The sequence below is a fragment of the Lepisosteus platostomus genome, chromosome 7 (assembly GCF_059453375.1).
Source record: "Lepisosteus platostomus isolate fLepPlt1 chromosome 7, fLepPlt1.hap1, whole genome shotgun sequence".
Lineage (NCBI taxonomy): Eukaryota > Metazoa > Chordata > Actinopteri > Semionotiformes > Lepisosteidae > Lepisosteus > Lepisosteus platostomus.
The window spans coordinates 1,218,807-1,232,377 of NC_142617.1; the positions used below are offsets into that span (position 1 = coordinate 1,218,807).

At 42.3% G+C, this 13,571-nt stretch overlaps 1 protein-coding gene across 4 annotated transcripts in view; it reads right to left on the bottom strand.

Annotated features, from left to right (window-relative positions):
• The window catches only part of sgcg (sarcoglycan, gamma), a 63,510-nt gene that overhangs the window by 26,182 nt on the left and 23,757 nt on the right, over positions 1-13,571 (bottom strand). For 2 of the 4 annotated variants that reach the window (XM_088638415.1, XM_088638411.1), the window contains exon 2: positions 5,442-5,636. In XM_088638415.1, the coding sequence (XP_088494541.1) occupies positions 5,442-5,636 (195 nt within the window). Of the gene's footprint in view, positions 1-5,441; positions 5,640-13,571 lie in introns of all 4 variants that reach the window. The other 2 variants (XM_088638413.1, XM_088638412.1) reach the window with 1 other exon arrangement.

Consider the following 13,571-nt stretch of genomic DNA (forward strand, 5'->3'; position numbering starts at 1 on the left):
AGACCACTGGGCGATCATTAAGCTTCATGTTTATGGAGAACTAAAAATGTTGTATAGTACCTCTCGCTGGGGCTTGAGCTCTGCAACTGGAGAAGGTAACACTGATGACACCATCTGAACTGACACTAAATGGATATTTCTAACACGTAGAAGCCTCAGTGTTATTGAGGAATCATTCTACCAATTGCTTAAGGAAAAATGTGTCCAGTGGAAAGGGACTTTGAGGAACGTACAACGTATTTTACTGTGTGTGTCAGGATTTCTAACAGCATGCGGTATCATGCATGAGACAGGTTCAGGCTATATTCAAATAAGTGTTCATCCTCACATTCTGAGTGTACAGCCTGTCGAGCTAACCCTGTCATTTCAAATCCACTGCCACCCTTTAGCTTGGTGAGGTGTCAGCAGGTTTAAAGGCAGCCAAGGAACAGATGCATCTCACTTAATGTTGATCACAGCAAAAGCCAGTACTCGCTCAACTCTGGGGCAAAGGAAAACTAGCCAGGTGTGGAGGATTCCAAGCAATTCCAGTGATAACGTTCCACTCTCATTCTGTCAGTGTTATGAGGTTCTCTCTGTGCAGTAGTCATAGTGAATCTTGCATCAGTTTGCTCTTTTCTTTTGTTCTAACATATATATGGATTTCCATGACTGGAGAAACATTTTTACAAACCTAAATATCCATGTAAACCAAGGGTCTGAGTTTATTTTTGCAAAATATTAGCAATGACACTAAGTAAGAGAAGAAATAACTAACAGTGGCAAAACCCTTTGAAAACAAAATTACTACAAGACCTCCCAGCATCATCTCAGTGTTTTCAGTGGTTAGCTGCAGTATATTAACAACTGAAAACAAAAGCTATTGGAAAGGAACATGCAATCACTTTACAGTGACAGCACCGATTGGGCCAATTGTGCAGATCTGCTGTAGTGTGTTGAATGTGACATTGCAATCTGTCTTTATTTATCTTCCATTAAATGCCAGTAAGAGAAGAGAAAGCAACAGAGCGAGGAGTGTAAAGGAAAAATCAATGGCACCAACAGAACAATTAAAAAAGACACAGAACACAGAAAGAAACATTCTATGCTTCATGGATTCCAGTGTACAAGTACAGTGAAGAAATCATTGCTGAGTGCAGAGTGAATCATTGAGACACACCAATTATCCAGAACAATCGGGCGTTCTTCAAGCCAAACCAAACTTTCTTTACAATAATTGAACCTTTCTAGGTTCAGGTCCTTTCTGCATCGGTGCATATCAGTGTGTGTTTTTCTTAAACTCACAGAGAGCTGCATCTTGCCTAAGAGACGGCTGTGGACTTGAATTCCTGCCGGACGGACCCTGCCATTGGGCGGGACTCCGAGGAGCCAGTGAGATAGAGCCCAGGTCTGTTGGGCTCGTCCTGAATGGGTGGATATGGATCCGATGCAGGAGTGCCCCTTCACAGAATGGGTATGTTTCGAAAAGGAAGGAGCCGAGGCTACAAAACTCCGAGGAGCAGACATGTTACCGCACTGCTGGGGATTCATGACCGCTTTTGCCCATCAGTGTGCTGGTCCTTCATCACAACACTCTCCTCCTGGCTCACACTGGTGCAGGTGTCTGGGCCCCCATCGCACGCTGTGGTGAAGTATACCGCTGGACGGCCAATCTGCTCTGAGAAATGTAGGTGCCGCCTATCGTACTCACCAGCATGACCTTCTCTCTTGATCGGGCCTCTTTGCCTACGAGGTGAATGCTTCACTGGTTCGACTTAATTTTCAGACCTTCTAATTGGGGGAAAATAATTCTTAGCTTAACTTATTGCAGTTCTCGGTAACATCCAACAACTTAAGATATAGTGCTTTTGGCTTATCTTTCTTCCCATTTTGTAAAGAAAATGACAGCTCACCTTATTTCACAGCTTAACATAATTCACATGCTATTTTTTGTAATGTTTTTTTTAATACAAAATGAATCTGGTCCCGATTTTTGGATTTACCAGAGCATGTCTGGTAAAAAAGACAGTCGAAGTTTAAGAATATTTCAGAAAGGGTATTACACCATACTTTTATGCGGGCCGTTTGAAAAACCCGAATGGCACAAGGAAATGTAAATATACACTAACAAACAGAAACAGTTTATTGCATGATCTTTTTAATTGTACCCTTTCATATACCCAAGCACAGAAATACCTCTACACCAGAACTGAAGGCCATCCTTATTCCATTTTCTCATTTAGATAACCTCTGCAAAAACGGCATGTTTTCATATTGCTGAAGATTCTGAGGATTTTTGCTCCCATCTGTGACAAATCTGATACAGCCCACGGGGTCAATGCCCAATGGTTTTTTAATAGAGATTAAGTAAGGCAATGTTAAATTATTGCACGCACAATCTACTGTCTTGGGAGTCGACAAATTCTATAAACTCAATGACAGTCAATGAAAACACAAGAAGTAATATTTACCCGCCAATGCAGGAGCCCGAACAGACCATCATCTGGCTCCAGTTACTAGATAGTGATCTGTAATGACTGTTCTGTCTGAGATGCTTCTGACGACCAGAGTTCTGCAGATACCAATTTCATTGAAGAATTATCCCTCCTGGGCTGTGTGCCAACAGTGATAGTGAATCAATGTCGCTTGTGTGAATTAAGTACAAGCCTCTGGGGAGCAACACTTAATCCAATACATATCACTCAGCCAGTCTCTATAGGGACAAAGAGAGCTGCACACTAATATCTTCCAAAGAATCACTTGCAGTATAAGAGACTGGAAAACACCCCCAGCAACACCAAGGTGTCAGAAGGCCACATAAACTAAAACTCATCTTGGATTAGAACCAAAAGCCATAATCCTCCACAAAAACCAAGCTCTTTGTTCACTGCTGCGTTCATTTCACAGATGACAAGTGGTATTTTTGTACAACACTAGAAGTTTCGTTGTTAAACATTAAGCCCTCTGCACATCGTCTTTATTCATTTTCCAATTCAGAAAGTACATGAGTATTTAATTCAGCACACAAAATCCGATATTGCTCCTACTAGAAAGTCATGCACTCAGACGCCATTGACTTTACTTGTGTGCCTGATCCAAGATCCAAATCCCACATGGTGTACTTAGAGGAATGTCTTTTTTTGACAGCAGCAGAGAGGAGCTTCCTTGGGTATTCGGTGCCTTCTTAAAAAAAACATTCAGAGCCACCAGACACCTAAAGAGCAGCTCAAGGTCAGCTTTGACTACAATCTGCTATTTGAATAACAGAAAGCAGATACATTGAGCAGAAACGCTGTCAGGGTAAACAGTTAGACGCTGTTTACAAATACTTGTAAAATCAATCGGCACTGAAACATGCTGTGATCTTCAATATCTAACTGAGTCACAACTTGGCAGTCCATGGCTGAAGTTACTGAGGTGGGACTTTCGTAAAGGACAGCCAAGGACTGTTCAGAATATTTGACACTGGAAAATATTGTAACACGAGCTCTAGCCCCCCTCCACTCCCAGGAGTCATCACGGCAGTTCATTGGAACTGTCTACAGAGGAGAGCTATATAAAGGATGTCTCCCCTTCCCCTCCCCAAGTAAAACTTTCCAACTGTCCCCATGATTTTTTTCCCACCCAGCTGTCACAGTGCCCTGGGATGTTCATTTACAATTGCAGAGTCACTACACACTTTACACACTTCCATAGGCAGTGTGTTTCAACTTCATGCCGTCACTGTGTCTGATCAGGACAAAATTACCGGGACGACCTCATCAAAGGGGAATGGAGTGTTATCTCAGCGTCAAAGGGCCCTGTGGTCAGCCGTGCAGGCATACAGTATCTGATCCACTAGCACGGGGCTGATGCTTCTGCAATGTGCTCATACTGCTGAACAAGGAACCTTGTTTCCTCAGCCTGCAGCATGTCGCCTATTTTACTTCGCCTCCAATACAATATTCTTTTCTCTCTTTTGAAGTTTCTAATATGGTGCGATTGCACAAATTACAAATTAATTGCACAATTGTTCTTAATGCAGTTCTCCTTTTTTGATTTGATGCTGTTCTTTTTTCTATAAAGTTCTTTCTTTCTTTTCTATTAATGTATTGAATGATTTTTAATAGGAAGTTTTCTATTCTTTGATGGATTTGGTCTTGGGATGAACCTGTCCTTCGCTTCAAGCAGACCTACAGCCGTTCCCATTCCCTTCCATTCTACTGATCCCACATCCCATGCATTCACAGTTCGCTAATGAGTCTCTGACCCCTGTTGACTGTTTGAAAAGACAAGATCAACACTGGCTAATTAAAGAGACATTATAACCTATATAACTAGCATCCATCATTTTACTGTCAGTTTCTGATGTCCCTGATGTTTTTTTTCCCAACCTATGGAAGGAAAATAACAATCTCCTGTGATAGCCCCATCTTTACATACTGCACACTCTAATTTAATTGCATAAGACTTCATTAAAGCTCTCAGAGTGTGATGGCCTGCATCATGCCCCTAACACCATGTGTTGTCTAATGTCCTCACACACTCTGATATGTTTATTATTATGGTAGAAAAAATAATGGAGTCCACCTCAAAGTCAAATGCAGCCTTGTTTACCATTGTTTTGTTGTTTTACTTTGCACCCTCACCCTGTCAATTGCTTTTCCTTCTTCATCTCAATCTTAAATCACTCTGCTTCAGGACAGTTGTTGTTTTAACTGCAGAAAAGTGCGGACACACACAACATTAATGGACATCCCTCTGACAAGGAGACCTAGAAAACTCATACATCAGAAATGTGTCTCTTGCCTGACATGTCAGCCTGCATCTCATCATTGACTGTATAATACAGGACGATAATAAACTGCTTTGAAGTTGCCAGAAAATTGGTGCTTTAGATTGAATGTCAACTCTGACAAGAGAGTTCTCTATAAATGATATCTGTGTAACAGATGAAGCCCAAGTCATCAGTATACAGATTTTCCTGCACTGTCAGAGGAGTTAAGATATGTCAGATAATGATATGAGGATGTCTGAGAAGAAGAGTTTATTATTCAAGATAAAACCAAGATATTTAGAAATCTTATTTTGAAAGTGCCAATGTCCGAATCAGATGTCTTAATGGAAATCATTATTTTTAAACTACAAGTGCCAATTCAAAACCTTTTCTATGATGAAAGCCCACTTTGCTTTTTAGAGTTCTGCATATGTTAATCTTGAAAATGTATACTAGCACAGCTACTGAACCCCCACCGAGAACTGAACCTTAATCAGGACTGCAGAGAGTTTCTCTCAACCCAGGTTTGAAATCCCCCCAAAAAACACGTCTCCAGCAGCACATCACCTTCTGACATAGATTCCCTCAGATTCCTCCCGACATACAAACGCCGAGAGTCCCACCCGAACCCTACGAGCACCTCGTTTAGAAACCTTGCCGAGAGCCCATACCGTGAGGCAGAGACGCCAGAAGAGCACACACTCACCGCATTGAACCACATCACTCTGAGGATCCAGATGGTCAGGGCGAGGTTCACAACCAAAATGATGAGCATGAGCAGGATGAACAGGTAGAGGCAGCGCTTCCTCCAGCCGTAGATCCCGATCTTGTAGACATGCTGGCTCTCGTGGCGCGGGAGGCTCGTGCCTTGCGTCGTGGACGTGTATTGCTCCCGTACCATCTGCTGAAAAAGACACCAGGCCCGTCTGTGAAACCCAGGGGCTCACAGAAGGTACCCAACACTGCGGTCGAAGGAAACAAGCAAGGAAAGCAAGTCCACAGGCCTCCTTTCCTGCTCTTTCATCCGGGGGGCGGGACAGCCTGCTGATCTACGCGTGACCCATGCTGTCAGCCAGTCAGGAGTTAAAGGCATCAGGCCACAAACCTTGGCTTGACCTCTGCCAGGCCAGGCACCAGCACACAGGAGGCACAAGGTGAAAAAAAATCACAGCAGCATTCTGCATGCAGATACAGAAACTGAGTTTTGTTCCACTTACATCCTTCTTTATTTCAGGATGGAAGTGGCCTTAAGCAACTTCCTTAGATATTCTAATTAATAAAGCTAACTCAGGATCTGCATCCAAACACAGCAATACAAAAGGATGATGGTTCTTGGGCTTTAAACTCCTGTTGGCAGAAAAGATCGCCACAACTGGCTGTGTTAAGCATAGTGTTAAGCAGTGAAAATCTAAAACAATGAGCGGGGTTCTCTTTGGTCATGGAGACACTGTCCATCTGGAATTCTGGTTCCAAGCAATTTCACAGACTACTGCTCTGGCAGTCTAGGGAGAAACCTCTTACTTGAAAACTAGATGTCACGTTAATATGTGATTCTGCCTATAAAACGTCCTCTCACCCAAATCTATTGTAAATTGTCCAGCAGATTTATAGAAACGGTGTAGCTATATATATACACATTCCTTCGGTATGTGTGACCAAAGTCAAAAGTAACATTTCATCGCTTTCTCAGGATATATAGGTAATAAAACTACTGCTGGAATAACAAGATTGATAAGCAGGAAAGAAAAGATGCTCAAGTGGTCTTGCTCTTTTAGGGAGAACCAGGCAGTATTCAGGGAAAGAGCCAGCACTGTATGGAACGCAGGACAGCACAGTCTAGGGGGTTTCACCTACAGCAAATATACTTGCTGTGTGGGATTCTAAGACTGAAATGTTCAAGGGAAATTTTATAGCTTCTGATTTCAGATACAAAGTTTTCCACCATTTTTAACTGAACTTCTCCCTCAATCAAAATAATTTCTATTGCCTTACGTAAAAGCAAGAAACCCAAAGACTAAGAGATTTAAATGTCAGAGTAATGCCAGACAAATTCATTTCATGCTGGTAGAATACCCTCAGCACTGAAGTTCAGCTGAAGAACTAAGTGACATGGTAACAGTGCCCCATTTCATTTCAATTCAGTTAGGGAACAAGATGACAGCTGCTGAGAACAGGTATTAAAAATGAGTCCAAATTGCTGTAAATTAGCCATAATTACCTAAAATGTTTTCGTGTGGCACGGGGCTTTCAACCTTAAATTATCAAGATTACAAAATGGCCGTATTTTAAAATCTTTAACTCTGAAGTCAATCTGTGCTCCTCCACTGTGAGTCCTACCCTTCTGTCAATCAGTAGGTCTTAGCGGCTCTTTCTAAACATAGTCCACCCCTGGAAATCTGAAGGGGTGGGAAACTGGAGCTGTAGAATTCCATCACTGTCCCTGCAAGGTCCATAGCAGCGACTGGCAGAAAAGATCGGATTTTTCATGTGCACACCCACCTCTGAACAGGAACGGGTTGGCAGCACCAGGGGAGGTCAAAGACGTGACATGAAGCGCCACACTGGGCAAAACCTGGCAGCAACTGCCCAAAAGGCAAATTTTCTGAAGATCCACACGCTCCACAAAATAAACAGCAGTCCTTATCTCCCTTTCAGTCCAATAAAACCATGTCGCCCCCAGACCAGGGAGTGGCTTCGGGTGCTCAGCAGGCAGAACGTTACCAACGCGATTGGTCTCCTGCCTTTCCCAGCTGCTTATGTATAGGCCTTCAGCTCATTCAATAATAATAATAATAATAATAATAATAATAATAATAATAATAATAATAATTGCTTACACTTATAGAGCGCTTTTCTGTACACTCCACTCAAAGCGCTTCACAGGTAATGGGGATCCCCTACCTACACCACCACCAATGTGCAGCCCCACCTGGATGATAACTGAAATCCCCTCTCATCTCCTTCAGAGTCACTGGGTCTAGAAATCAAGCTCCCTGGGGCACTCGTGCTCAGGGCTCCCGGCACGCCAGCTGGCTCCGAGGGTGACTGAGCTGTAGCCGGCCGGTGCAGAAATGGTGGATTTCTTAGGGAGAGACTTCCATGTTTCACTTTTCTGTAAAGCTGGGAAAGACACAAAACCTGCCCACCCAACAGTTGGTTCTGAAAAGTGACCCATTTCCAATGCCATCCCTAACCTAAAGTGCTTGAAAGAAAAATCTAAGATCCATACCATAATGAAAGTGCTTTATCAAGGAGAAGCCTTTCCCAAAAGCTATTACTCCATTTTTATAGAATTTGTTCTGGCTTTACCATTTCAAAGTCGAGAGGAAACCCAAGATTTAGGGCAGGGCTGTTTCTCGGAGAATATCCACCACGACCTAAACTCCACGTCCTAGCCAGCAATGGGGAGATCGCGCTGCATGTCAGTATAATTGGAAGCTAATCTCTAATGAACATGTGCAGCCAATTAATTTTGTAGACTGATAAACCACAAGTTAATTTAGAAAAGGCTTCATCTACAAACAGTTCAGTACCTTCAATTCTCCAAGCTAAACAATCCCAAAAACAAACAATAAAAAAACAGGATACAGTACAGAACCCCACTATTTCTTTCTACCGGGATGAAGTGATAAAATGCTTTAGACTTTGTCATATCTACGATAGGTTGTACCAGGATCATAAGATCGCCATTTGTGCCACGTTGGTACCTACAATAAATCATTACTACAATGTACAATGTTAAAAGGCAATGACATAGTCTCATTTAAATGAAGATTAAAAACAATTTTCTTTTCTTTAACTTTCTTCAAATACTATTTGTATGAATTTATATATACAGTAAATATTTTTATATATATGAAAATTGCTGCATTTGTATTGTACCTGTATTCAGAGGAAGAAATTCTGTCATTAAAGTAAATAATGTAAACAGCAAACATATTTTTGAGCACTTGTTTGACAAAGCAAAAACAGTTTGCTCATGTGTACCATTGAAGTCTCTGCTCTCTGCATGGTACATCACTAAAATTATTTTCTTAGGCTTCAAGATATGTGACTGCTCTGTCACAACTCCCATTGGCAGCAATCAGTTATAAGCTTGGCACATCCAAGTCTCACAGGATGAGGAGCCCTGTCTGCATCAATTTCTCTCTATTCTTCTTCCTTCAGCTGTCTGTGATGAGAACACGAAAAGAGGCTCCGAGAGGAACTTGTGCTGGAATATCCCTACAAGCACCGAAACAAAGCAACAATTAGTGAGGCTTTGCTATCCGAGGTCATCTTAAATATTATTTTAGGAAAACGATCCATAATTGATCCATAAAAATTCCTGTTCTCTTTCAGAAATGTTTCTTCTATTGACTCTTACTAGTTTAATCCTTCAAAACATTTCCGCGACACAAAGCACGCATCATTCCACATTCTTGAATGTCTGCTCCTGCAGCTTTCTTGAAGAACAGCTGTCACAATGCTTACAGGCTGAGGAGTGTGATAAGGGAGGTGTCTCAGAGTCTAGATCACTGTGTGTAACACCTGGCAGTGTAAACATTTCCAGCTTCAAAGCAGTGGGGATGAAGGGCTCCAGAGTCTGGAATCAAAGCAATCACAACGTTTGCATTGGTTTACCTTAGTTCATTTAGTTCTGGGTAAATGCTTAAGTCTCAATGAACAGTCCAGAAACACACCATGTAAGATCAGAGCAGGAAAAAAGAAGATTGGGAAAGAACAAAAGAAGATCATACCACAAGAGAGAGGAGGATTTGGAACTTGAAGCTTGAGCCAGGCAAGACTCCCTACTTCATGATCATCCAGGAAAAAAAAACTGATTGGATCTCCGTATTTGAACCGTGCTAGAAAGAGCTTGCTATTCTGCAGATTTTAGGGAACGTGGATTTCCTAAGAGGAATCCCTCAGGTTAATACTGCCTCTCCTGCTAGTGGGTGCATTTTAGAATGGCGGAGAGAGATTTAACTGCAAGCTGTATTGTATTTAGTTTAGAAAGTGGTTTATCTCTTCTTTGGCCTCTGTAGGGATTGTTTAAGAGTCAAGTAAATGGTAGCAGCCTGGAGTTTCCTGGGTGGTCTATATATAGGACCCTAAAACACCTTGTCTGTAAACTTGTAAGTACAATAACTTGTGTGTTGTACTGTATGTTTATGTGCCGTCAGTCCTACTTTCTGAAAGCCTGGAATGAGGAACAGTACTGCATTTGATTCCAACACTGATCATACTGCACATGAGATTCCTCTAGATAAACTCTGAAAACCTCAAGGATCATGTTTATATTCATGGTCCTTTGTAGAATTTCCTTCTCATTTTTAACATGCTGTTATCAATTAAAGTGCACTAATTTCAGTTCTCCCGCAGATTTATCTGCTCAGAAGGGAGTGCGTGCACTGAGCTGCGAAGAGAACACCACATCCTGCCCTAATGAATAGTGATCTTGATACAGAAAGGCCCTGCTTGCTGTAATAAGCTGATGCGTCATGTTGTCAACTCTTTTGAGTTTTGAGTCAAAAGAGAGGAGGACTCATTTGCAACACCTTACTTTCTTCTGGTAAATGTGAAAGATCACTCCAGCAATTTTCGCTTGCCACAGCAGTAAAACTGTTTCATTAGTGAACTGCATGACAATGCAGTGATTCAAAGCCAATTCGTCATTTGTGATACACCAGGACTTTCAAAGTGATTTGTGAAAGTCAACCTGCATTTACTTCATGTTGCAATTTGCATGCACCACAGATCCAACCGAGTTTCACAGGAACAGTTTTGCATTCTGATTATTTACTGGAAACGTGTTAACAGAGGAATTTGGAAAAGCCATGCTATCAGATTCTGCATGGATTAGAAAAAATTAAGAAAAAAGTTTTACCAATGCTGAGCACAGATATTGTCATTACAGGATTCTAGAGATGCTATCCCAAAACTTATTCTCTTGCTACATGCTATTGTATGTATCTGGCACAACTGTCATATATATTGACTAATTAAAAACCCACTTCGGGCACAAAGAAAACAAATTACCAGCTGTCAATGTAATGCATTTTGTGAGCATTTTATCATTACAATCCCCAGCAAAAGAGATATCAATTGGTCTCTGGGTTCTGACATGAAGAGGCTGCATTATAAATTAAAACACATCACCCTACTCCAGTACTGCTACAAATAATGGCTCAGAGTTGCCAGCAGGTAGACAGTGAGCTTCATCCTGTCATAACTACGGTAAATATACAGTATATATGAGACATGAAGTAACAGCCATTGCCTGCAGCACAATTCTGATTTGTGCATCAAATTTATGTAAAATAAATATAGACAACCTCTGCTATTTTCATGAGCATCTGATAAGAATCATGACACAGTTTGTGACTAGAAATGCTAGCAGAATTGTTATGGCCTCTGCTGTGCACACTTGCAGCCTCATACTCAGAAGCAGGAGGTTAAGGAAACTGATAGTGATAGTAAGAAAAACATTATTCTGCAACACTAATAATCATCTCCTAAATATTGGCATGCAGTCTTGCGAGAAGGCTTGTGGGCCTCTGCTTTCATAGCAGAAATCATGCCCATCAGAGAGAAGATTTATTATCACCACCACCTTAAGGTCTTAGGAACTAAGCAAAGCTGGGTCTGGTCAGTGGTGGGATGGGGGATCACCAAGGAAAACCAGGTTGCCAAGGCAGGGTACACACTGGACACACACACACACTCAAGCCAATTAGCCTACCAGCATGGTTTTTTGGACTGTGGGAGGAAACCAGAGCACCCAAAGGAAACTGACCTGAACATACAAACTCCACACAGACAGCAGCCCAGGTCTGGAGCTGAACCCAGGGCCCCAGCACTGCAGGGCAGCAATGAAAACACCGTTCCACCCTGTCGAGAATGTACTGTACTGTTTTTAAGACAAGAACTAAAAGTTCAAAAGTCTGAAACAGACTCAAACATCAAGGGGCAAGAACAGAGTTTTACAAAAAGTATGAAGGAAATGAATCCACATGAAACCAGGATTTTTAAAACTCTCCATGCCTTTAAACACATGTAATATATGTCACACTTTTCAAATCCTTCCGTATCTGTAAAGGTGTAAGAAAAGAAAAATTGTCCCACTACAATACATGTATCATCAATCAAAATATAGTAACATTTTTTTCTGTTTAGCTCAGACCATCGATCAAGATACAGCAACAGTCAATTACCTTTTCACCTTTATCTGTTATAAAGCTCAGCTTTCTTTCTTTATTCATTTATTGGAAAGAATCACCTCAATATTTTTCAGCTGAACTTTCAAACCATTACTGGAAATGTGTTTAGAGCACATTGGTCATGCAGATACTTAAAAAAAAATCCCAACTAAACCAGTTTAATCAGCCAGTGAAGAGTAGGAGGAGATTAGATGAAGGGGGAGTGGCAACGTGGAATGGGCGGAGCCTGGTGAAGTGGGAGGGGATTGTGTGGAGTGGAGGGAGGGGAGACCAGGGGAGTGGGAGGGGCGCAGGGGGAATGGAGGGCGTGGGAGTAGGTGGGGGGGATCAGATCAGTGGGATGGGTTTATGTGAAGTGGAGGGAGTGGCAAAAACAGAGTGGGAGGGGATGTTAACAGTGCCTCTGTACCTACCGTAGATCATTAATACACGTTTAGCTGGGACTGGCTATCCTATTTTGCTTATTTAGGCTACAGAGGGTACATACATTATTGTACCCCCAGCCCATAATACGTCCCCTCTACAACCTGGCCTTTTTTTTTTACGTGGGTCTGAATCTCCAGACAGCCAAGGAGTGTTTTCTTTCCCTCGATAAACATTCACGGGCAGCCCCTGAGCGCAGTGCTGCGGTGGCAGCCGCGGAGCCACGACGCTAACGAGCGACGCAGGAGTGCCATCTCCCGTCTCGCTGAAGCAGGCCTTCTGCAGCCACCTTATTTGCTGGGGTGAGGACATAATTCCACTTTAATGGACACGTTTCCCTGTTCTAAATTAAGACCAAGCTGCTGGATGGCTGCCACTTCGCTCTAATGGTCGAAAGGTAATGAAGCTGCATTCTGCTGCTGTAATTTGTCATTCCCGAATCTCCCAATTAAGCCAGCATCATTTTCTTTGGAGATTTATGATGTACATCAAGCAAAGTATACAACACAAAATGTCCATCATTTTTAGTGATTTGGAGAAATAATTGCACAGGCGGACAGGGTGCGCAGCTCTGTTTTAAGGAACGCAGTCCAGAAAGTTGACAACTGTAAATCATCAACAACAATTAAAAAGAAAATGTCTTTGAAAGGAAACACCCTATTTAAAAAAACACGCTAGTCAAGCAGTCAAAAAATCCTCACTAGTCAAGCAGTGTGATATCACTCACTTGATCAAAATGACCTATTCAGGTCAAGATCCCTCAGCCCTTCCTTCACTTAACCACTCTGGCAACGACAGTATTTCGACAGTAACGAAGAAAGGACGCTGCCTGGACAGTGTCTATGAAAGCATTAGCCATCCCCACAGGACAGAGTGCAGGCAAAGCTTTTTCTGACGCACTTCCAGGTGGTGCAGGTCAAACAGAGCACTTCATCATTTCTGAGGAAACAGATGCACTTGCACCGGCACTAATGTCGGACAGGATCTTTGGGAGCTGCCCCCCCACCTGACGGAACAGTCAACCCCTAACCCTAACCCCCCCACGAGTAAGAGGAGCAGGGGCAGGTCTGAAGGAAGGAAAAGATTCAAGAAAGGATGTGCACGATCTCGCCACATGAGCAACCCCTCCCCTTCCCTTTGTGGAAATGTCAGGTTTGTTTTCCGATGTCGTCACAAAGGTGTCATCGTAGAAATAGCAAAGGAAGCAGATC